General features: G+C 51.6%; 1 protein-coding gene across 5 annotated transcripts in view; it reads right to left on the bottom strand.

Annotated features, from left to right (window-relative positions):
• Window positions 1-4,574: 4,574 nt before the first annotated feature.
• Window positions 4,575-22,804, bottom strand: part of RNF216 (ring finger protein 216) — a 143,128-nt gene continuing 124,898 nt past the window's right edge. For 4 of the 5 annotated variants that reach the window (XM_045075145.1, XM_045075146.1, XM_004775008.3 and 1 more), the window contains 3 exons: window positions 21,297-21,519; window positions 8,093-8,162; window positions 4,575-7,504 (listed from right to left, as the gene is read on the bottom strand). In XM_045075145.1, coding sequence (XP_044931080.1) covers window positions 7,185-7,504; window positions 8,093-8,162; window positions 21,297-21,519 — 613 coding nt within the window. In that variant the 3' untranslated portion in view covers window positions 4,575-7,184. Of the gene's footprint in view, window positions 7,505-8,092; window positions 8,163-10,776; window positions 12,447-21,296; window positions 21,520-22,804 lie in introns of those variants that run through there. The other variant, XM_045075148.1, reaches the window with a different exon arrangement.

Here is a 22,804-nt window from a genome sequence, read left to right as displayed (position 1 = left end):
TCTCTGCCCCGTGGGTCCTCGGCGTCCCCAAGTTTTCAGGTCTGTCTCCTCCACGTAGGGAGGTCCCCAGTCTCTGCCAGGCTTCTATCACTCAGGCTACCCAGCCCAACCCTTCCCTTTTACAGATGGGGAAACTGAGGCTCCAGCAAGCAGGGGACTTGCCGCCCAGGACGCAGGTGGAGAAAGCAGTCGCTCACATTTTTGGATTCCAAACACAATTAAGCTGACATCTGTGTGGTTCCACAGGTCACACTGTGTCTTCGCCTGCAGTAGCTCGCTGAGTGTCCTGAGTGTCCTGCAGTGTCCTGCAGACCGGGTGCCAGAGATGCAGAGCCGAGCAGAATGGTGCTCTCGGTCCTTTGGGGAGGCAGGCCTGGTGGACAGTGTTCTCGGGAGGAGAGGCCCAGAGGCCTGGGCCGTGCTCACAGCCGGGGAACAGCACTGCTGGGCAGGAACTGTGTGCCTGCACGTTCTTCAGTGTTCCTGGCCTCCAGAATGTTCCAGGTCTCCTTTCTTGTTCCCCATCAGAGGCAAGAGAAAGGAGCTGTCTGTGGGGGAGCTGGCGTCAGAGTCGCCAGAGGTCTGAGGCTGAGCAGGTGAGGGCGCCCTGTGGGGAGCCATCCGGGTCGCCCACTTGGTGCCCAGGCCCAGGCCTCCCCAGAGCCCCAGCGGGGGGCCCCCCCCCCCGAAGCCGATCAGGGCCTGGGGCTGCCCCTCCTGGGCCTCCAGCAGGTCAGGGAGACGTGTGCTGCCTGCGGAGCTGTCTTCTTTGGAGCTATGGGCACGTGTTCACCCCATGGCCACGGTGACCCTTACAACTCATGTGCTTCTCCATGTGAGTGGCCAGGAAGGGGGCCAGGCCACCTGGCTTCAGAGCCCCACTTCCTGCGCTGTGCTCTTTTAATACTGTTGCTTTGCTTCTGTTCCAGTTCGGTTTTTCTGGTTTTCTATCATGGGTATTTTTTGGTTAAGTGGCCTCAATCTGGATAGAAATGAGGAAAGAGAGAGAGAGAGAGAGAGAGAGAGAGAGAGAACAAGACATGGGGGAGAGAAAGGAGACACCGAGAGTCCCTTTGGACAGCTGCGGCCCTGGTCTCCTTGTGGTGACGTCCTGGGTACAGGTGTACCCCCCCACCCCAGGCCATGAACGCTGCTCAAACTGGGAGTGGTGGTTTGGGGTCCCGTTTCTGCTCGGGAGGCAAGGGACTCCCCCAATCCGGGTGGTCCTGTGGCTGGGTCTGGCCGGGAAGGATGCACGCGGATGGCTGCTGTGCCCACTTAGGGCACTGCAGGAGGGGAGCTCGGCCCAGGAGCGATGGGAGGCCAGGGCAGAGCAGCCCTCGCGGAGGCCATCTGGGGGCTGCAGTCTCAGCTGAACCCCAGCTGAGAGCGGAGTGGACTGGCTGAGCCCATGAACCTGCAGCGCTGTCCGAATCAGCATCTCTGGGCTTCCCAAGCTGCCGCTGGGGGCTGTGATCCCCCCCTTTAAAGGTGGCATTTATTTATTTGAGAGAGGGAGAGGGAGAAGCAGGCTCCCTGCTGAGCAGGGAGACAAATGCGGGTCTCTATCCTGGGATCATGACCTGAGCTGAAGGCAGGTGCTCAACCGCCTGAGCCACGCAGGTGCCCCGTGGGCTGTGGTCTTATTCAGCAGGAGATGGGAGGCCAGAGAAGCAGGGGGCAGGTGGCGCTGGAGGAGGGGAAGGACACAGGGTGCTGCTCCCAGGCACCCAGAGGAACCCGAGGGCCCGAGACAAGGTTCCGGGGAAGCTCCGAGAATGCCTGCAGGTGGGCACTGCAGCCCAGCACCAGGTCCTCCTGTGGGGGCACCAGCTCTCCCAAGCCCACAGTTTTCCCCTGCTGCCCTGGCTGCTCTTGGGGTCCCAGCCTGGCTCGCTGTGCCATCCCCAGGCCTTCAGGGCTGGGTCTGCCGTGGCACACCTCTTGGACAAACACACCCATCAGGATCAAAGTCATGGCCTCTGCCCTTGGGCCCCGGCCCGCTGCTCCACCTGCTGCCCTTGCCGGCACTGAGTGGCAGCGTGGTCCTCCTCTCTCGGCAAGTCCCCGCTGCCGCCAGCTCCCCTAGGTCTCTCCGGAACCCTCCCAGATGTGCTCCCGCCCGCCGGGCTCCCACCTGGAGGCATCCCTCCTCCTCCCAAACCTCCTGCCCCAGGACTCCGCCAAGGATCTGCAGTGATCCCTACACTGATGAGCTATTGAAATGCAGATTCCTGGGAACCACCAGCATCACTGGCCCTGCAGCCTGCAAGCGGTCCAGCCCTGGAACAGGACAAGGAGCTAGGCTGGGGCCCCAATCTCTGCCTTCCCAGTGCTTGGGCCACCCCTACCATGTTCCGTGCCCAGAGGCCTCTTGTTGCGCCATGGAGTGGGGAGTCCAGCCCGGGCAGCTCCCACTGGGTGCACACACATGGCTGCGTGGGGCACGTGGGTTGGGGGGACTGGACCTGTGGGGTGGTGAGGGGCAGCTGCCCAGGGGATGGGCCTGGGTCTGAACCTGGGACAGCTTCTGGGAGTGGATGCCAAAGGGCAGCCAGCAAGGGAACCCAACAACTCTTATCACGTGAGAGACTTCAAGCTCTTTTCTGGCTTTCTCGAATTCTCTTAGCCTGATGAAAAGGTGCTGTAATTATCCCCGCTTTGCTTCAAGCAGCTGGTTTCAGTGACCTTCCCCGGGGCCCCATAGTGCTGCACCTGCAGGAGCCACAGGATGGCCTCGGGCCCGGTGCACCACCCCCACTTAGGGAAGAGGCAGGTCCCAGTGATCCTGGTGACCCTGGTGACAGCCCGTGCTGGCTCCATGCCCCTATAGTGAGGGTCTTAACTGGCATCGTCTAGGGCAAAGTCAAGCTGGTGATCAGTTCTGGGCTGTCTTTGCCAAGACGTACTGATGAAGGGGGGGGAAGCAAGGAGAGGAGTCACTTCCGACTAAATCCTGGAAGGGAAGACCCAGAGCTGGGGCTTTGGGTGTGTGTGTGTGTACCCCTAGGGGTCATGAGAACAAAGAACAATTGGCAAGACAGGGGCAGCTGTGGGCCAGCCTGTAGAAGGTGATTAAGAAGTCCAAACAGAAAGCTTACAAGCCTGAGGCAAGAAGGCTCTAGAAGGAGGAGCTAATTGTATTTTGGAAACAATTGCTCATACCTTGCTAAAGCCCACGATAGGGTACAAACCTGTGCGTCTGGTTTACTGGTTGGGGAGACATTATATATACCACAGAGCAGGACAACCTAGAAGGAAATGCATCAAAAAATATTATCAGTAGGGGCGCCTGGGTGGCTCAGTGGGTTTAAGCATTCAACTCTTGACTTCGGCTCAGGTCATGATCTCAGGGTCATGAGACTGAGCCCTGCATCGGGCTCTGCAATCAATGGGGTCCGCTTGAGATCGTCTCTCTGCCCCCTCGCCACTCCCCCATTCTAATAAATCTTAAAAAAAAAAAAAATATATATATATATATATATTATAGGGGTGCCTGGGTGGCTCAGTGGGTTAAAGCCTCTGCCTTCGGCTTGGGTCATGATTTCAGGGTCCTGGGATCAGGCCCCGCATTGGGCTTTCTGCTCCATGGGGAGCCTGCTTCCTCCTCTCTCTCTGCCTGCTTCTCTGTGATCTCGGTCAAATTAAAAAGACAAAAACAAAAACATATATTTATATATATATTTTTTATATATATGTAAAATCAGTAGTTACCTTTGGGTAACAAAGCACTTTTGAATTGACGGTTTTCTGTATCTTCAAATTTTTTCTGTTTTAAAACATGTATAATTGGCCAACGTGTACGTATATACATCACTTTAAGGATGGAAAAGTGAGTTTGGGCAGGACAATTACAAAGGCACCTGACCTAAACAGCAGTTCCCTCTAAAGGAAAATGTGTCCATTCTAGTGTCCCCATGAGGTCGGATTCCAGGAGACGAGTCTTAGGACAGCCGAGGGACCGTGGTGACAAAGATATGCCAGCAAAAGGTGAGGACACAGCCCAGGGCGGGTGGGTTGACACTGTTTAGTCAAGGAAATCTGGCGAGGAATCTTGCAGAAGCCATAGAAATACACACCCCTCCCTGTCCCTTCTATGCACAACTCTGCTCCTGGAAAATACATCCTTTGAAACATCCAAGAGGGTTAAACAACCAAGAGGGTGGCAGGAAGTGCGAAGCCCCCAGATTTTCCATCAGGATGGCACAAAGAGAACCCATCAGACCCAGAGGGCACTCTGTGATTGCAAAGGGAGAAAAATAAGTCCCGTTTTGAAAAGTGTAGAATCTCTTTTTCTGGAAGGGGATTCTGTGCCAAGAAACAACAACAAAAAGCCACCCAAGCAGGGTCGGCACGAGACATCACCGGATCTTCCTTCAGGGGAGGGGAGATGGGGGTCTCACTTCTCCCTGCAGCTCTCCGGCGGCAGCCGACAGCCGGTCCTGGGGAGTGGAGGCTTCATAGGCCCAATCACTCCCTGGGAATCTGTCGCCCGTGTGTGCAGCCCCTGTAACTTCGTGGGGGTGGCAAGGCCTGCCTGGTAGTGCCGTGTGGACAGATGAAACCACAGGGAGTGTAGTGCACAAACATTTATTTACAAAAAGTCCAAGTTACATATGATACAGGCTTTTTACACACAGTAGTTTAAACAGAATTATTTTGATGTATTTTTACTACCAGAAGGTACAGAAAAAAAATTTAATAAACTAATCATTTTTGCTATTTTTATACAAAGTGACAGGTCATGCACACTTTTTTTTTTAAGTTTTAAAATCTTTTGCTAAGTGCAAATACTAGATTCCTCTCTCCAGTTTAAGGCAAGTAGAACAGGACTGTCGCTGGGCAGTCTCTGGCTTGGGGGAGCAAGCACTGTGGCCCAGAGAGGGAAAGGTGCCAGGCTGCCTCTGGGATTCCTGCCTTGTCCCTGTGACTGGCTAGTCTCTGTGGGTCTCCTATCTTCACATCTTGCAGCCATTTGCTGGCTGGTCGGAGTACTAAGGTCCCCTCTCCCCTGAACTCTAACTAGTGCAGGCTATTTCTCAAGAAGCCTGGGGTCCTCTGGAACACAGGCACCTAGACAGTCACTTCACAGACAGGTGGGGGACCTCATGCTAGCATCAAACTTGTGGCAACGACCTTCCCCCAAACAGCAACTGTGCTGCCGCAGGCCTGGGACCTGCCCCACCATCCAGGTCAAGGGGGATCATCAGAAACCGGGCACCCGTGGTTCCCTAGCAGCTGCTTGTGGCTATGAACAGCCCAAATTCATCTCAAAGGACAAGTCTTCAGTTTGGCCTTGGGGGGAAGCAATCATTCTTGCCTCTTCCTGTGCCAGGGGGGCTTCACATGCAGCCCACCCGGGGTGTGTCCCTTCAGCTGCCCAAAGCACCTCATGAAGCCCTGTGCCCTGGCTGGTTTCCTCCTTGGATGAACTGCGCCAAGGGGCTCAGGAGGTTTTGGTGTGTCTATTTGGTGGGATGTCCACTAGAAGCTCAACTGCTCTTGAGACCTCTGCTGTCTTGGGGATACACAGGGACCACGCTGTAAAGGTACTCAGACATGTCACCGTGCTCCATAGGGCACCCCCAGCAGGGCTCTCCCAAGGGACTGCCATTCAGGCTCCCGGCCAGGCAGGCCCCTCCTTGTTTCCTGCCCCACATGCAGAGGACTGCAAAGTCCTCCCTGGAGGAAAAGCAGGACGAAAAACAGGCAACTTAGCAGATTTCTGCCCATTTTAATCCTTGAAATACATGAAAAATGGATGGCAGTGGATGTCTATGCACAAGAACGCATGGTCCTGGGGCACGGCCTGTAGGCTCACCCCACTGCGGTCTGTGCACAGGTGCTGGGAACTTCCGGGAACGCCACAGCCATCAGAGATACAGCAGCAGTGACAGAGGCCAACACTGGGTCAGGCAGGGTCGCTCCCGCAGAGGCCTCTGCTCTGTACAGCGGAGGCAAGTGATGGGGCAGAGCCTCAGGCGGGCTGGGGCTGAACAGGCAACGGTGAGTGGGAAGGGGCAGGGATCCCCATGCCGACTCAGAGCTAGACTCGCCTGGCTGTGGGCAAGGGCAGCTCCATGGGCGGATGCTGGGTGTAGTCTGGGTCTTCTGTCCCCCTGTGGAAACCCACCACTACCACCAAACCTCTGGGGAGAAGCTGCTCATTACCAGTAACTGGGCTGCCTGGGAAAGCCACCAAGCCTGTCACAGGCGCCCGAAAGGACCTTTTGTTTGGCAAGATTCAGGACCATCCAGCCCTCACTGGCTGCCTGGCATGGGAAAACAGATTTGACTTTCCAGAGACTGAACGAGAGAAACTCTAGCAGGCCACAGACAACCCAGTAAGTTCAAAGTGAGTAAATGGCAAATATTTCTTTAAACTACAAAACAGAACTGATAGCACGAGATGGCTCTCTGTGGTCTCATCGGAGTGGGCCAAGGACGAGACCAGAATAGTCATGGCGGCGGTGGCGGCCTGGGGTTCTGGATGTGGGAGATAAAGTCTGCAGCCTCCCCACCCTGAGTGGTGCTCCCAGGCCTGGGGACATGGCTCTGCCACCGCCTCCCTGGGACCAACGGGCTTGAAGCAGCAGGGTGTACTCACTCTGGATGGGCTGCAGCACTGGGGTGGGGGCGGGGGGAGAACCCAGCCTTCACAACATGGTTCAGACAGCTCAGCTCTCTCCGAACTCGACTCCCTCCAACTGGGACTTCAGCTTTATCGAGAATCAGACTATACTGCGGTAAGGAAGGCCTATGTGGTTAACTGAGAGACTTCTGAGGTCTGCCAGGGGAGGGGACGGACCCAAACACTTCACTCATCTCTGTCTGCAGGGACAGGACTGACAGAGCAGAGACGAGCTACCTTGTGGTGAGGGTCCCTGCACTGTGGCTTGGACAGTGGAACTCTCTAGGGAGGCCCTACTCTCTGGTCCAGCAAGTGCCAGACCAATCCTTTTACAGGCACCTGAGGGCACTGGCCTGCTGGCCGCTCTTCAAGGGGCAGTAGCCCTTCCCAGGAAGGAGCAGGAAAAAAGCCAGCCTATCCTTTTGAGAGCCAAGTGCATGATCCCTACTCTGAAGGCATGGCCTTGGGGGCGAGGCGGGTAATCTACAGAACCCTGGCCCTGCACAGGCTGGGCTGCTCAGGGGCTCCGGGGAGGACGCAGGACACAGAGCTGTCAGAAGCGATGCCGTGGCTGCGGGCCGAAGTGCATAGGCAGGTTGTGCTCCAGCGGCACGTGGACAGGAGCGAAGTCGTAGTTGACACGCACATTGGGCAGAGGGGGCACGTAGGGCGCTGGGACTGGGCCCATGTTGAGAGGGAAGTTGTTGAACATGGGCCGGACGGGCGGCAGGGGGAAGGGCGGGTGCACGAAGGCATAGGGGGGGATCTGTGGCTGGTGCAGGTTCTGCGGGACGGGCCTCGGCAGGGCTTCGATCCTCTGGACTTTCTCTGGAGGCTTCTCCAAGGGGGGCCCGATGCGTTTGAAGGTGTTCTCTGAACAGGAGATGGGATTTAGTAGAGAAAACAAAACCAACTGTGCTTGCATGTGGGCTGGGACCAGGCCTGCATATCCTGCTCAGTCCCACCTGGCCCTAGCGGAGAGCCCACAGCACGAGGCCAGGCCAGGACTGTCTGACCTTCAGCATCATTCTTACCTATGGACACAGAAGGGGTAGCCGGGCATAAGGCTGATTAACGCGTGTATGCGCACCAACCCCCTCAGCTGTCCAAGCATTAGCTCAGAGATCACCCTGGAAAGTGGTAGATTCCGTGACTTTCCTTCAGAGCCAGGGCCTAGGGACTCCCAGAAACTCCACTTCATTCTTTTGTGACCTCAGAGAGGCAAGGGTGGGCCTACTGTCTTTTTAGTCCAGTGTGGGTGCGGTCTACCCCCTGAGCTCAAACTCATCCCGAGACCTCCTGATCATCAGGGGGATGCTGAAACTCTCCTACGCTTTCATAGCCTCTCCCATGGGAGTGGGATGGACGCCTGGTGGTCCCTGGCTGGGCAGAGGCCCGCCGTGAAGCCTGCCCCCCCCCCCCCCCACGGAGGGCACGGGGCCGCGCCGGGGGAGCGCTTGCCTCCATTCTTTCTCTTCTGCTCCTCTTCAGCCTCCTTCTGGATTTCCTCAATCAGCTTCTCATCGTCCTCCTAGAGGAAGAGCAACAAGATGGTGAGCTTGCCCCAAGCAGTTCCATGCCATGCTGAGACCCCACTGGGAGCCGGGGGACGCCAGAGGGCGGCTAGTCAGCAGACGACTCATTTCCAGACCCAGAAAGCAGATTCCTTGCTTCATCACTGGGTGAGGCTCCCATGAGGAAGCCCACCTGAAAGGCTGAGGAGTGGGACTGTGCACAGTGCTGGCCACCTCCGGGAGGGGCGAGAGCCTGCTTTGTTCGTTAGGCCGCAAAGTTAGCAGAGAGAGAATCTTCTGCAGCTCGGGGTGGGAAGACTGATAATCCAAGGGTCTGGGGCGGGCAGGGCCAGAAGAGTTTCAGATCTAGAGTCTACCAACTCTGAGCTCCACACCCTTTTGTGCAAAGTCCAACAGAGTCTTACTGATTCTGTGACCTCAGGGGGGACAAAGGTCTACTCGGGCCAGCTGAGCCCTGAAGTTGGCCTTTAGCTTCTAGGTAACCGGCAGGCGACAGAAGGAATGGTGTCCTGACAGTCAAATGGTGGTTGGGGCGGGGACCCGCATGTGGGAGGAAGGGCGCAGCAGTTTAAGAGTGAGCTGAACCGAGTGGAACATCACCAACTTCGTGGACTTGAACTGAACGACCAACAGGCTTGTTTCCTGGGGTCTTCCAGCTGCTTCTCCGCGAATTAGGAGCAGTCACGCTGGGAGGAAGTGTGAGGAAGGCACTAGTACACAGTATGGGGGCCAGAAGGCAGAGCCAATCCCCACACTCGAGGAGGTGTTTCCTAGACAAGGCATTGGAGCCTGCCCCCATGGCCAGGTGTGTCCTGGCTGGGAGTGGTTTCAGTGACAGCTCGAATTTTCACACTGATCTGAGGCTCTGACCAACTGATGGCACCCAGCAAACTTGGGAGATGTGAATGGAGGACCCCTGAAAAGAGCATCTGAGCTGAAGAGAGCACCCTCCCTGGACAGCGGAGGGCGTGGGGGTCCCACCTGTGCGATGGGCAGTGTGGACGTTTACTTAGCGTGTTATTTTTTTTTAAGATTTTTAATGTATTTATTTGACAGAGATCACAAGTAGATGGAGAGGCAGGCAGAGAGAGAGAGGGAAGCAGGCTCCCTGCTGAGCAGAGAGCCCGATGCGGGGCTCGATCCCAGGACCCTGAGATCATGACCCGAGCTGAAGGCAGCGGCTTAACCCACTGAGCCACCCAGGCGCCCCTACTTAGCGTGTTATTAACGTCGCTGCCAAGACAGCGGCCAGGGACTTCACCACACAGTTCCGAACCTCAAGGACTTGAGAGTCGGGAGCAGCCTTTAAATCAGCGTGTATTGGACACCTGCTAGTGCCAGACACTGATCTAAGTTTGCTGGTTAAACTTCTGATTGACAAGACTAAAAGTCCTACTGATGGAATGAGTAAATAGTTATGTAATATTCCCTTTGGTAGATAAAAAAAAAAATCTTAGAACAGGGGCACCTGGGTGGCTCAGTGGGTTAAGCCTCTGCCTTCAGCTCAGTTCATGATCTCAGGGTCCTGGGACCGGGCCCCATGTCGGGCTCCCTGCTTGGCGGGGATCCTGCTTCTCTCTTTCTGCCTGCCTCTCTGCCTGCTTGTGATCTCTGTCTGTTAAACAAATAAATAAAATCTTAAAAAAAAGAAAAAAAAGAAAATTGTAGGACAGAATTGCTGGGGGCCGGAGGCTCTGTGGGCAATAGCAGAGGCCCTGTTAAATTCACAGACATTTCCCCACCTACAGGCACTGAATGATGGACTGAACTCAGTGTCTCTAGATTCTTACCACGTTCTTTCTGACATTCGGAAATTCTTAACACACAAATCTTTCTCAGCCTCACCTTGCAGGTGTTCTGAGCAAGGCAGGAGGAAGAGGAGAGAACTACCAGGTGCCGAAAGAAACCCTCGGGGGCACCATGTCTGTCTCTCAGGTTAACATATGCCAAATTCTCCAGTAAAAACTCCAAGGCCCGGTCGTCCAGTCTCCCCGTGAACACTCCAAACGAGGGAATGGAGTCCTCTACAACGGAACCACTAAGCCAACTGATGCAAAGGGCTCCGAGAACTCCGTATGGGTTGGTGGGCACAGTCTGAAGGTTTCCGTCTGCATGCAGAGATACATCCTATCGATTATCTAGAGGAGGAGGAGTTGACAAACCTCTTCACTTTGGTGCCAGTGGACCGTCCAGGACAAAAAGATTTTTAATGAGGGGGGTAGATCCGGAGAACTGTCAGGTGGGAGAGCAGGGCTCTGTGGTATCTCCCACGAAGCGAGTTAAAACATCCGAGTCTTGATACCTCATCTGTAAAATGGGCTGTTGTAAGGATGGAATGAGCTTAAGTAGGTAAAGGACTTGGCACAGATCACTCACTATTAAAGACAGGAAGTTCATGGAAAACAGCAGAAATAAAGATTTTAGAAAGATTAGAAGCTTCAAGAAAGAGTGGAGAGACTGGGAGATGTCCTAACACTTGCCTCTGTGGCTTCTTCATGGGGCAGGTGCCTGGCTTCCTGTGTTAATTAGGGCCACTGAGTAAACCGTCAGTTGCAGCTAGAATAAGGGTCAGATGGTTCAGATTTCAACTTCTCTGACTGGTTGGAGTCACCGGACACTATTTAGAAACTAACAATGAAAAGCTTTTTAATATACGTATTTTTAAATTACATTTTTAGCTAAATGTGTTAGACTCTAAGGTGAAGATTTCTTATTTCATCCAGGGCAGGGGTTCCTTCCCAAGCAATTTCTCTTAAGCATTTAAAGCTCCTCAAGTCAAGAGTGAAATTTTATACATACTTTACCATAACTAAAAATGTAACATTAACAAAAAGAGTAAATGTGGCAAGCTTTAGAGTTACTTTGAGATAAAAGACGAAGACTGGTCCCTTTGGGTTTGGGCTGAAGGACAGATGGGCTCCCGAGGCCTTTCTGAAGGTATGTTCCCTTAGGAAACATTCTAGGAGCCCCAAGTGTCACCATTCATGGTGAACGAGGACACTTGCAAAAAAGGCTTGCCACTCTGTAATCTAGGACACACCTAGGCTGCTGGAAGCAGGGAACAATAGGAGGAAAGCAGATGAGAGAGCCGGGTGCAGTGGCCAGGTCACTGAAGTACTTGAACTCCAGCACCCCCGGAAGGGGCTGAGTCACCCACAGGAAATCCAGGCAAGCTGGGGCGACAGGCCATGGCAAGTCTTATCTTCGAGCAGCACTGGCCTCCTAATGGGCAGACAGCTGGCGCAGTGGGAAGAACTCCTGTTCTGGGGCTCTAGAGAGCTGGGCTTGAGGACCCTGTTACACTCTACCACCTGACCTGGAGCCCATTCACAGCAGCTTTACGTGAGAAGCAGATGATCTTCCTTTTACAAAGTGCCAGGCTCAGCGACAGCAAGAACGGAAGCTAATGTTTGCTGAGGGCTTACTATGTGCCAGCTCCTGCTGTAAGCACTTCACAGAGACTGAGTCTTCCTAACAGCTCCAGAGTTAGGCCCTATTAACTAATTCCCGTATTACAGATGTGGAAACGGAAGCACAGTGAGGTTTAAACCCAGGCCTTCCACTCTGGAGGCTGAAGCTCTTAACCACATAAACCACAGGTTTCTGAACTGGAGCTTCTGCAGCAGGGACTGCAAGGCCCCTGGAACTCTGCCCACCCTGCCCTGAGCACCATCAGAGGCCCTGCCTTGTTCTAGAATGAGTTCATCTTATCCTCCTTGAAATACAAGAGGGTTCCTTCTCTCTGGGATAGGCAGAACTCCGAAATCTCCTTTTTCCACTAAATACAAGAGAATAGGGCAAAACAAAATGCCTCCATTCAAGAGGACGAACGGCCAACACAGCAAAGAGGGTCACTTCCCTGGAAATTTTTAGGGAATTCTTTTCTTGGTCAGCTCACCCAGAAATGCACGTATCATCCCTTAAAAAAGATCCATTAGCCAGTGTCTGACTGGCTTCCCTTGGCACCAGGCCTTTGAGACAAAGCCAGCAGATCCCTCTCACCACCTCCTGTCTTCTCACCCAGATGGAGCCAGGAGCTCCAGGGCCCACAAACCTCACCTCCGAGCCAGAAAGCCAAGGTGCAGGCCAGGGTCTACCACTGAGGCCCCAAAGGACTTACTGGCTCACAGTGGTAGGGTCTCCTGTTGCCTCTGACTGGGCTACTGTTCTTAGTCCCTCTCCAGAGCAGGAACACACACTTCTACATTTCCCTGCCTGACATGCTTTCTCGTGAGGCTACCAACTTACTTGCATATCACAGTGTCCCATGAATTTTCTTTCTGCAACAAAAAACCGGTGTTTTTGATTCTCATATACATTAAAGCAATTTTGGGAGAAAAAGTTTAACAACACCCAAATAAAAAAGTGACCAGTAATTTCTTTCCAGAGAGAACTCCTGGGAATGTTCTGGCCCACTTCTCACTGCTTGTGCTTGTATCCCTGCCTCGCTCAGAGACCCCACCCCCCATCCCGAGGTTCTCTTCTAGAAGGCCGTGCTCGGCACACTCAGGTCCCACCTCCCTGTGTCTTGCTTTAGTTCATATGCACACCCTTAGCGTCTCTTCCAGCTATGGGGGGGTGGGTGACATTCTACCTGCGAGGAAACAGGCTCTGAGATGCAGTTACATGCTGAAGATGACGGAGCTGTGAGAAGTGCCGCTGGGACCAGCACAGAGCCTGTGGTTCCTTCTGGGCTCGCATCCCCGAGGGTGCCTGGGCAGTCAGCGCCCCTCTGCCTGCTCTGTCCTCTGCAGGGCTGGAGGCCAAGCTGGACACTCTTGAGACCCAAGCTCCCCGTCAGCCTCTGCCCACCTGGGCTGGCTGGGAACCACAGGAGGAAGAGACGGTTCTGTTGGTAGTCACCACACTGGGCACCCCAACAGGCCTTAGTGAATGGACACAAGGGTGACACGTCCTCCTGTACTCCTCCACCTGGCTTTTGGCGTGGGATTTAAGATGGATCCAGTAGGCCTGGATGACTTCCACTCTCTGTATGCTTCCTGGCCCCTTCTGATCTTGGTGAAAATTTCCACACAGATCCATGGAATGTGCATATAAGCAAGGCTAGGCTGAAAGAGGAGGAGGTGTCAAGCAGACACCAGTCGGCGGTCAAAATGTCCCGGGACGGTGGGTCTCAAAAGACTAAGTATAATGGGGGCACCAGGGTGGCTCAGGTCATGAAGCCAGGGTCCTGGGATCGAGCCCCATGTCGGGCTCCCTGCCCAGCAGGTAGCCTGCTTCTTCCTCTCCCTTTACCCCCCCCCTTTTTTTTTTTTTAAAGATTTTATTTATTTGTCAGAGCGAGCGAGAGCGAGCACAGGCAGACAGAGTGGAAGGCAGAGTCAGACGGAGAAGCAGGCTCCCTGCGGAGCAAGGAGCCCGATATGGGACTCGATCCCAGGACGCTGGGATCATGACCTGAGCCGAAGGCAGCTGCTTAACCAACTGAGCCACCCAGGCGTCCCACCTTTACCCCTTCTTCCTGCTTGGGCTGTCAAATAAATAAATAAAATCTTTATTAAAAATAAAAAAAAGACTGAGTATAACAAAACACCAGGCTAGAGTACAAGAGAACCACCTAAGCACTTTTTATCACTACCCATGGCCACTCTGGGCAGGGAGCCCACAGACCACAACCAGATGCGACAAGGACTGTGAAGGGAACGAGCACAGCCCCCACGGTGGGCCAGTGCACCCCAAATGCAGTGCCGAGGATAAAGGAATACAGCAGAATGGGGCGTGGAGTCTTAATGCCCCGGGAATCTGGAGGAATACTTTAAAGGAAGAAATGAGTGGGTTGCATCTTAACAGGAAGAAGGTTTTATTTCCTCTCCTTGAATTCCTTTGAGCTCAGCAGGACACAAAGTGTTGGCCTGACTCGAAGGACTTGGACACGCCTGCTTCACATGGAGGCAGCGGGGAGCACGGCGAGGGCACGAGGCTGATGGCAGGGGCCGGGCTTCTCCAAAACACAGACTCAGCACGGCAGTCGCTGGCAGGAAGTGAGGTAGAGTTCGCCAGAGAGATTTTAATTAAGAAAAAGCAGCCCAAACCTGGACTCTGTAACCCGCCCCTCAATAAGGAAGCTTTGCAGCTCTGCCTGAGCAGCAGGATCTGGACAGGAGGAAACGGAGAAGCTGCAAATGGTCTGAGAAAGAGGTGGTTTCTGCCAATCAGACATTGACAGTGATCGCCACCACAGGCTGAAGGGCCCTAAAATAGATGTGTGAACACTTGGCCTCAGGCTGCTCTTGTCAAAGCTTTGAAAAGTCCCTTTGAGCAGTTTTATTTCTGATCACCATGGCTGGCGGCGGCTAGCCTGCTGTTCAGCCTCCTGTGACCACGGAGGAAGGATGGGTGACTTTTCTTCTTCATTTAACTTTCCTCCCCTTAAAAAGGTGACTGGGAATTCCAAGTCAACTGCTGCTTCCCTCCTGTGATTTTGGGGGTGGGGTTGGGGCTGGGATCCAGGTCATGTGTGGCCACAGCTGTTGTTAATAAACTTGCAATGATTTCATAAAAGGCTTCCCAAGGACTGAGGATTTAGTTTCAAATTATTCCCAGATCGGCTGCAGATCGCCGAGCAACACCAGACCCTAACCCCCAGCTCCAGCTGTCCCCCTGCAACAGGAAATTGGGGGGAGGAGGGTGAGGCGCAGCCTGAAGTGGCACATGCTGTGCAGCTGGGGTCTGGAATGGCCTGGGGCGGGGGGTGGGGGGTTGGACGAGGTGCCGAGGTGCCAGGGAGGTGCAAGGGCAGTAAGGACAGCAGGCTCTCAGGTCACAGAGACCCAGCACCCGAATGCTTTTCCATCTAGAGCTCCCCCATGCGGACTTGGAGGCAGCATGGAATGTGGCCATCTTTGGACTCCCGTCAGGGTCAAGTGCTCAGCCTGGGGCCTTCGGGCATTTGCCGAAGATGACCCATATTTACATGCTGCCACCCTCCTTGGTAAAGTCCTCAGTGACACCTAAACCCATCAAGCACACTGTCAAGCTTTGGAGATGCCAGGCCCCACCTCTACCATCGGCAGCTTGCTCAATGGGGAAAGGGTCTAGCGATGGTCCCACCCCGCTATGGAGGCCCAGCTGGTTCCCTGGGCTCCGGACCCCCATGGGCACCTAAAATGGTGAGCTGCCAAATTTGTGACCTGTCACTCCAGAGCGTGGAGACTTCTGGAGTAAAGGGAGCCGACATCTGATCCAAGACCTGGGCTTGCATTCCACTTTTACCAAGTGACCCGAATTTCATTTTCCTCATCTGTGGACTGGGAAAGCGGTCATAAGTGACCCGAAATAAGATGCTGAGGCAGGGGACTCACATTACCACCTTTGTTTCTTTTGTAGAAGGTACACCTAAGGGCGCCTGGGTGGCTCGGTGGGTTAAGCTGCTGCCTTCGGCTCAGGTCATGATCTCAGGGTCCTGGGATCGAGTCCCGCATCAGGCTCTCTGCTCAGCGGGGAGCCTGCTTCCTCCTCTCTCTCTCTGCCTGCCTCTCTGCCTACTTGTGATTTCTCTCTGTCAAATAAATAAATAAAATCTTTAGAAAAAAAAAAAAAAAAAAAAAAAGAAGGTACACCTAAAATGGTACGGAAAGAGAGGTGCCTGATTGGCTCAGTTGGTACAGCATGCAACTCCTGATCTCAGGGTCAGGAGTTCAAGCCTCACATGGGGCACAGAACTTACTACTATTATTATTTTTTAAGATTTTATATATTTGAGAGAGAGAGAGAGAAGAGAGAAAAGTAGGCTCCCTGCTCAGCAGGGCTTAATCCCAGGACCCTGGAATCATGACCTAAGCCAAAGGCAGAAGCTTCACTGATTGAGCCACCCAGATGCTCCAGCACAGAGCTGACTTAAAAAAAAAAAAAAAAAAAGAAGAAGAAAAGAAAAGAAAAGAAAAAAAAGAAAAAGGTAAGCAACATTGAAACCAAAATCCAGTTAATGATTTCACCTTTGGTCTACCTTTCCCATGGGCCTTCTGCCTCTCCTGGGCCCACTCTGAAAAGCTCTTCTCCCTTCCATTCCTGCAACACGCCCTCCTTTTCCTGACACGGGTCTCAGAGTTGTGCGTGGCCTCTGCAAACCAGCCCCGGAAGGGAGACGCTGGGCCCTGGGCTAGTCTGCATGGCGTTGGAGCCATAGGTGGGAGAAGGCAGGTGGGTGTCTTAAAGACACCAAGAGAAGCAGCCGTGGCTGCAGCCCCGTGCTAGGTTTATGGACCACAGCCTTTGCAGAAGTGGAATGACACATCTGCCTTAGAGAATTATTGCAGAATTAAATATATTAGCCCAGGTCGATGTCACATTCGATTCAATGTAGGCTTGGGAAAAATAAGTCAGTCTCCTGACCAAGTGGCTAGGCGGTAATGGTATCAAACTGTACATTGGTTGCAAAAGCCCCAGGGTTTTATTTGAATTGAACAATCTTTTACATCCAAAAATCAAAGAGGTTGTGGAAAATAATTCTGTGCAGTTTCTGGTAACCAACACCCAAGATAAACACTGACTTTGTTTTGTATAAGAAAAAAATGCTGTTGAGAATTCTGCGCCACTTCTTGAATCCAGACGGCCAGGGGACTCTGGAGAGGACCAGGGCGTCTGCCGCCAAGCTGTGCTGTGCCAGCCCTGCCGCTCCCTCAGCTGCAGGGGGTTCGGACCCAGTCAAGCACTAGGACGCCTCCCTCTGCGGCAAAATAACATCTGCTGACTTCTGTGTCAACATGTGGCTTTGCATTCTGCCCCCCAATCAGAAAAGTGTGGTTTGCTTTTTTTCCCCCTTCCTTTTAAAAAGACATCTTGCTTTTTAAGACTTGTGGCTGAATGTTTTTGGCTTCATTCTGATAACACTGAAGGCAAGTTACATTCATCATTTTAGTTCTCATACAGAGTTCGTTTGGGTTCCCAAGCAATCTCTAGTCATTAAGGGATAAAACGCGACTTCTCTCCAAACCACGAAGGGACGAAGAGATTCTTCCTGGCCTTGCTGGTTAATTAAGCCAGAGAAAAGGCCTGGATGACAGGGCATGCTTTGTTTCCCTGAACTTCTGAATGGCTTTGTGTTCTCAGAAGCCCCAACAGATGCTGGCTTGGAATCCAATCAGTCTCCTGGTGAGAATCAAGGAAACGGGGCTGATCCCAGATTTGATGGGAATGGACAAATGGAACCAAATCTCTGGCTATGGCTGCCCGAGGAAATCAGAGGGATTTGTATTTGCCTGACCTTCCTTTTGAACGTTATTTTGAGCAAATACAGAACCCTTCTCAGGGTGGAAGACAATGATTCAATAAGAAAACAAGGGAGCAGTCACATGGTACGACACCCAAACAAGGTGTAAAGGACACAAAAAACCTTTAACTCATTCCACGCGTAGTAGGAAAAGGGAGGCTGCAGGAGAAGGAACAAGAATGAGCAGGAGCAGAAAGGAAAACAGTGCCGGCCGAGGAGAGGCCAGCAGCTGAACACCTTCTGCTGCGTAACTCTGCTTAGCTCTTTGTTTCTGGAAGGCAGTGTGGTGTGTGTTTGTGTGGGGACGACTCAGAGAACTTCATAGGAGATGCAGCTGAAGGAAAAGAGTCCTATTTCCTCGCGTAAGAGATGCTGAGGCCTGGGTATGCTGGCTGCATGGCGTGGAGGAAGTGAGTCAGCAGAGCTGCCAGGGCCCAGGAAGGTTTGTCCTAGAAGGCAGCACACGTTACCTTGCCGAGCACTTGCCATTGGCGGCTGGACCTCCTTCCACTGAACCAAACCAGCAACAGAAGGGTGACCTGTCTACTTCCAAAGTCTGCCCTTTCCTTCAGTGACTAGGGGTGTGCTGGAGGGTGAGGGGCGGGGAAGGAAGGCTTGCTGAGACTCTCAGTGGGTGGCAGAGCTGCCCAGTCAGAGCCATTCCTGGGTCCCTCTGCCCAATCTTCTGCCCAGTGAGGAGGTGGCTTCTGACACGCACACAGCTGGTTTCCATTGAGGACTATTTTTCAAAACTGGGAACTCCCAGAATTGGGGTTAGGCCAGGAGAATGGTTTGCTGTGGTTCTCACATTGGGCGGGCCTGCCCCTGACATCGCCTCTTGGTAGGCCTGCCAGACATGTTCGAAACCAGGGGTAAAGTCTGATGACTAACAACCTATGTTTTGGCTTACGAAGTGCTGGTATGAAACATAAGTTGTTAAGATACTTGGATTAATGGCCAATCTTGAAAAATCAGAACATAGGGGTGCCTGGGTGGCTCAGTGGGTTAAAGCCTCTGCCTTCGGCTCAGGTCATGATCCCAGGGTCCTGGGATCAAGCCCTGCATTGGGTTCTCTGCTCTGCAGGGAGCCTGCTTATTCCTCTCTCTCTCTCTGCCTGCCTCTCTGCCTACTTCTGATCTGTCAAATAAATAAATAAATAAAATCTTAAAAAAAAAAATCAGAAGATATTAAAGTCCAGAGTTCCACCTCCTCTGGAGAATCTGAAGCCATGGTAACCATGAGCAGAATTTCACCTGGTGACAATCTGTGGGAAAGGAGGAGCAGCCCTGGATATGACCTATACCCTCTCTGGTTTGTCCCTGTGGTAACTTGGGTCTACGACCCCAGCTACACGCTGTTGGTGTTCTATGCTGAACAGTGAGCCTGATGGGGGGCTCAATCCCAAGACTCTGGGATTATGACCGAAGCCGAAGGCAGCAGCTCAATGGACTGAGCCATCCAGGTGCCTGAGCACAGAACTGTTGATCTTGGGGTCAAGAGTTTCAGCCCCATGTTAAGTGTAGCGATTACGTAAATAAAAACCTTAAAAAAAAAAAAAAAATATATATATATATATATATTTTAAACAGATTAAATTCTCATTTAATGTGTTTCTGGTCTCCATTTTGTCTCTCAGATCTAGTTATTAGCTCACTTAGTTTTGATTAGTGTAGCTTAATAAAAATTAGTCTCCTTTACAAAACTGGAGGTAATTTTTTAAGGGGGAAAAAAAAAGCCTTACTGAACTTAAATGGGAATTGCAGCAAATGATTGAAGTGGTATGTCTTTAATACCAAGTCTTGCCTCTGAGGGATAATGGGCTTCTCCAGGATCAGGTCAGCAACTTCCCGGTCCTCAGGGAAGCTGAGGAGTCACTGGCTGTCACCAGGCCTCCAGGGGCCTTGGGCTGGGGCACTTCCTCAGGCCTTTGCTCTGAGTTAGCAGGGTTTTCACTTAAGCTCAATCTTTTTGGTAGGACAAGTCCTGGCACATACTGCACTGCTGTTCTTTTTTTATTTTTTTAAAGATTATTTATTTATTTGACAGGTAGAGATCACAAGTAGGCAGAGAGAGAGAGGAGGAAGCAGGCTCCCCACTGAGCAGAGAGCCCGATGTGGGGCTCGATCCCAGGACCCTGAGATCATGACCTGAGCTAAAGGCAGAGGCTTAACCCACTGAGCCACCCAGGCGCCCCTGCACTGCTGTTCTTACAGAGAGTTTCAAACTTGAAAATTATTTTAAGAAGAACTGATACAGTTTATATTAAAGCTTACTTAAGAACAAAGCATGGGGCCCCTGGGGGCTCAGCCATTAAGTGTCTGCCTTCGGCTCGGGTCATGATCCCAGGGTCCTAAGATCGAGCCCCGCATAGGGCTCCCTGCTCGGCGGGGAGCCTGCTTCTCCCTCTTCATCTCCCCCTGCTTGTGTTCCCCTTCTCGCTGTCTCTCTCTGTCAAATAAATAAATAAAATCTTTAAAAAAAGATCACAATTTAGAAAAAAAAAAAAAAAAAAACAAAGCATATTTCTCTGTATGTTCACGTCTCTTGATGTCCTTCAACATAGTTTAATGGTGTTCTTCATTTTTCTTGTTAAAGTAATTTCTAGGCTATTTTATGATTTATATTGTTATATAACGTGAATGACAGTGAATGACATTCTGTGTATTTATTTTGTATCTAGACATCTTTCTACTGCTTCTAATAGCTTTCCAGTTGATTATTTTGTCTTTTCTCAGGCTGAAATTGGTAGATTTCTCTACCATTATTATGTATAAAAGTACTTAGAATGGGGTCTGAAACACAGTGGGTACCCAATGAACACAGGCAATTACGTTCTATTGTCTTAGCTAACTGAACTGACTAGCAGTTCCAAAACGAAATAGTGGTAATAGTCTCATATTTGATTTTTTGGTAATGCTTCTATGTATTTCACTATTAAAAACATGCTAAGGACTGTTCTGAAATATGGGGTTACAAAAATACCCTTCTAGGGGCGCCTGGGTGGCTCAGTGGGTTAAAGCCTCTGCCTTTGACTAAGGTCATGATCCCGGGGTCCTGAGATTGAACCCCACATCGGGCTCTCTACTCTGCAGAAAGCCTGCTTCCTCTTCTCTCTGCCTGCCTCCCTGCCTACTTGTGATCTATCAAATAAATAAAATCTTAAAAAAAAAAAAAATCCTTCTGATACTGTTCTTTAAACCTTAAATCAAGAATAGGTATGTGGGGGCGCCTGGGTGGCTCAGTGGGTTAAAGCCTCTGCCTTCGGCTCCGGTCGTGATCCCAGGGTCCTGGGATTGAGCCCCGCATCGGGCTCTCTGCTCAGCGGGGAGCCTGCTTCCTCCTCTCTCTCTCTGCCTGCCTCTCTGCCTACTTGCGATCTCTACCTGTCGAATAAATAAATAAAATCTTTTAAAAAAAAAAGAATAGGTATGTGATTTTATTGTATCTTTAACCATTTAAAGTTATCATATGGTGAGTTATGTCAATAAAGCTCTTAATACTGAACCATCCCTGCATTTCTGGAACAGTCTCACTTGGTTATAGTTTTTTTCTAGATTTTATTTATCTGAGAGAGAGAGAGAGTTTGAGACTGAATGGGGGGTAGCGACAGAGGGAGAGGAGAGACAGAGAGGACAGAGCAGACTCCCTGCTAAGCACGGAGCCCCATTCGGGGCTCAGTCTCAGGATCTCGAGATCATGACCTGAGCCCAAATCCAAACCAGACACTCAACTACTGGGCCTCGCAGGACACCCAATCACTTGATCCTAGTTTCTATTTGCTGATATATTCCTATATTTTCCAAAGTCACAATGTGTTACGTATATGGAGAATCCCTTTCATTATGTTACCTTACCAACATTTTCCCCTACAAAGCAACAAGCAGCCGTGCATTCACTTACAGTGGGGTCGGTCCAGAGAGAGCATCTCGAACACTCCTGGCAAGGGGCTCCCGGTGAGCGAGGATGCTGGCAGAAATGGTCATATCCGTTGATAGATACGCGACAGAGGTAGCACATTTGGGCGCCACAGCGGCAAGACATGCGGTTGCAGCCTTCAGACTTGATGAGGCCAGTCCCGCACTTGTGGCATTTTCTAATGCGGGCTGCAGTCATTTTTTCTTCACTGAGAAAAGAACACATGAATGGAGACAGGAGGTAAGAGGACAAAGAGAGAAAAGCACGCTAGGCACTAAGTACATCTTCCCACAGGTGATTGCCTAGACCTTTTGGTGACATCTGAAGAGTGAAAAGAACCTGTGCTTTGGAGTTGAGAACTCCATTCAGTTCATTATCTCTATGGCCCTGGATGAAGTACTCAACTGCTTGGAGACTCAGTTTTCTCATTTTAAAATTAGGAAAACCCAACTTTCTTCATCATCTTTTTTTTAAATTTTATTTTTATTTTTTTTAAAAGATTTTATTTATTTATTTGACAGAGAGAGATCACAAGTAGGCACAGAGGCAGGCAGAGAGAGAGAGAGGCAGGCAGAGAGAGAGAAAGGGGAGGAAGCAGGCTCCCTGCTGAGCAGAGAGCCCAATGCAGGACTCGATCTCAGGACCCTGAGATCATGACCTGAGCCGAAGGCAGTGGCTTAACCCACTGAGCCACCCAGGTGCCCCTCTTCATCATCTTTTGAGGATTATTACAGGTAAGACAGCAAGCACCCTGGCACAGTGCCTGATACCTACCATTTAGAAAATTACTATTTTGTTTGTTATAGGAGTCCCTGCAGGCTTAAAACGGGAGAGAAAAACTCAAGGTCTTCCTTGATAATGTGTTTTATATACGCAAACTGGCTGACGAAGAGCCACCAAGCCTAAACCTTAGTTATATACACATTTTGGGTTTTACATATATATATATATTTTTAAATGTTGGCGGAGAGAAAGAGGAAGGGGTAGGAGGGAGAGAGAGAATTCTGAGCAGGCTCCACGTCCAGTGCGGAGCCTGACATGGGGCTTATCTCATGACCCTGAGCCGAAAGCAAAAGCTGGACTCTTAACTGACTAAGTCACCCAGGCGGCCCCCTCCAACCCTGGATTTTAAAAACTTCGTGTGGGATGGGGAGACACAGATGGGAGACAATCCGACAGCCAGTTTAGAACTTCTTCCTGTTGGCAAGTGCCCACCTCCTTGTCAAAATCCCACATTCTCAGGCCCCCTTTTAAGCGAGAGTGTCGGCATGTCCTTGAGGAGTTGTAGGCCCTGGCCAATGGGAAGCCTGTAGGAAAGCTACTTGTTTCCAGAAGCAATTTAACTGATATGGAGGGTCAGATGATGAGAGCCAAAATGACACATCTTGGCTCTTTACCAAGAGCTGGCACTGCTGAATTAGTTTCTTCTGTAGTGCCCTGTTCCTAACTCTAAGACAACACTTGCTACCCTGGCCTATAACTGTCTGTCTTCC

Source organism: Mustela putorius, unplaced genomic scaffold, assembly GCF_011764305.1.
Source record: "Mustela putorius furo isolate JIRA1106 unplaced genomic scaffold, ASM1176430v1.1 tig00000139_pilon_pilon_pilon, whole genome shotgun sequence".
Taxonomy (NCBI): Eukaryota; Metazoa; Chordata; class Mammalia; order Carnivora; family Mustelidae; genus Mustela; species Mustela putorius.
The sequence above is the reverse complement of the archived record's forward strand: the minus strand, read 5'-3'. Positions and strand labels throughout refer to the sequence as shown.